This window comes from Nothoprocta perdicaria, unplaced genomic scaffold, assembly GCF_003342845.1.
Source record: "Nothoprocta perdicaria isolate Ctin4 unplaced genomic scaffold, notPer1 scaffold_1275, whole genome shotgun sequence".
Lineage (NCBI taxonomy): Eukaryota > Metazoa > Chordata > Aves > Tinamiformes > Tinamidae > Nothoprocta > Nothoprocta perdicaria.
Window position 1 is genome coordinate 1 of NW_020454400.1, and position 1,222 is coordinate 1,222.

The 1,222-nt window shown below is 71.1% G+C and overlaps 1 protein-coding gene across 1 annotated transcript in view; it reads right to left on the minus strand.

Moving 5' to 3' along the window:
- Positions 1-14: 14 nt before the first annotated feature.
- LOC112942400 (ras-interacting protein 1-like) overlaps positions 15-1,222 on the minus strand; it is a gene marked incomplete at both ends in the record, with an annotated part of 4,476 nt that continues 3,268 nt past the window's right edge. Inside the window, 3 exons of the mRNA XM_026033329.1 lie at positions 15-162; positions 275-447; positions 1,052-1,217. Coding sequence (XP_025889114.1) covers positions 15-162; positions 275-447; positions 1,052-1,217 — 487 coding nt within the window. The remainder of the gene's footprint in view (positions 163-274; positions 448-1,051; positions 1,218-1,222) is intronic.

A 1,222-nucleotide genomic window follows, 5' to 3' on the forward strand; every position in this document is an offset into this window, starting at 1 on the left:
GCGGGGGTACGTACCGGTGGCGATCTCCTCCCGCTCCTCCGCCGGCGGTGTCCAACACTCGGGGTACCCCCGGCCGGGGCCCAGCTGGTAGTGGCTGAGCACGTGGTGCAGCTGGGCGGGGGTCAGCGCGGGGTAGTCACCGCGTAACCGGGCCCAGGTCGCCTGTAGGAGCGGCGGAAGCGTTGGGCGAGCGGCTCCCTCCGCCTGTAGCGCGCGGGGAGGGCGCGCCAGGGTGCTGCTGGCCGGCGGGGTGTTGTCGGGGTGTTGCCGTCACCTGGGCTAGGGTGCCGCGGGGGGTGCACAGCAGGTTGGCGGTAGCCGAGAGCTTCCGGAAGAATTCGGCTCCGATGTCGCCGAGTCCCACGGCCTGGAGCCAATCGAGGAGCAGATCCAGGTTGGTGCGGATGCGAACCGCCCGCGACCACTGGAAAAAGGGACCGGCGGAGCCTGCGGAGCCGGGGGACACAGCGACACCCCGACGGGGGTGTGCGTGGGAGAGGGGGGGGGGGTCAAGGTGTTGTCAGCGTCACCCGCGTTCTCCCCCCTGCCCGGCGCCCCCGGCCGCTTCCGCCTGGGACGGAGGCGGTTGGGAAGCGGCCGCTTCCTGTTGATAGTGACGGGGACAATGGGAGGAAACGGGTGTTGGGGGCCCAGGCGTCCGGGCTCTTCGCCCTCCCCCGGCTTTGCTCCGGAGGAGCTGCGGGAAGGGGCCCAGGCGTCCGGGACGGTCCCTCTCGCCCTCCGCACAACCAACCGGGAAGGGCCCAGGCATCCGGGCAACCCCCCCCCACACCCTACACCCAAACAGGAGGGGGCCCCGGACCTACCACCATCCTACACCTGAACAGGAGGGGAGCCTGGTGTCCCCCTACCCACCCTGCGCCCAGGTGTCTGGGATGTCACCCCATCGACACCCCAACACCCTATATCGTGTCTAGGAGTGGGATACAGGCGGCCGAGGGGCCTCCCAGCCTACACCCGAACGGGAGGGGGTCCTGGCCCCATCACCACCCTACACCCGAACAGGAGGGGGCCCCGGCGTCCTGCGCACCCCGTTCCATGAGCGTGTTGAACAGGGCCGCGTTGCAGAAGAAGAACAGGTAGCCGAAGGTCTGCGAGAGCAGCTGCGGGTGTAGGCGACAGGCGCGGGCGACGCGCAGGGCGCCCGCGAACACCCGCAGCGGCGCCCGCAGCCCCGCGGGGGTGTCGGCTGACGCCTCGC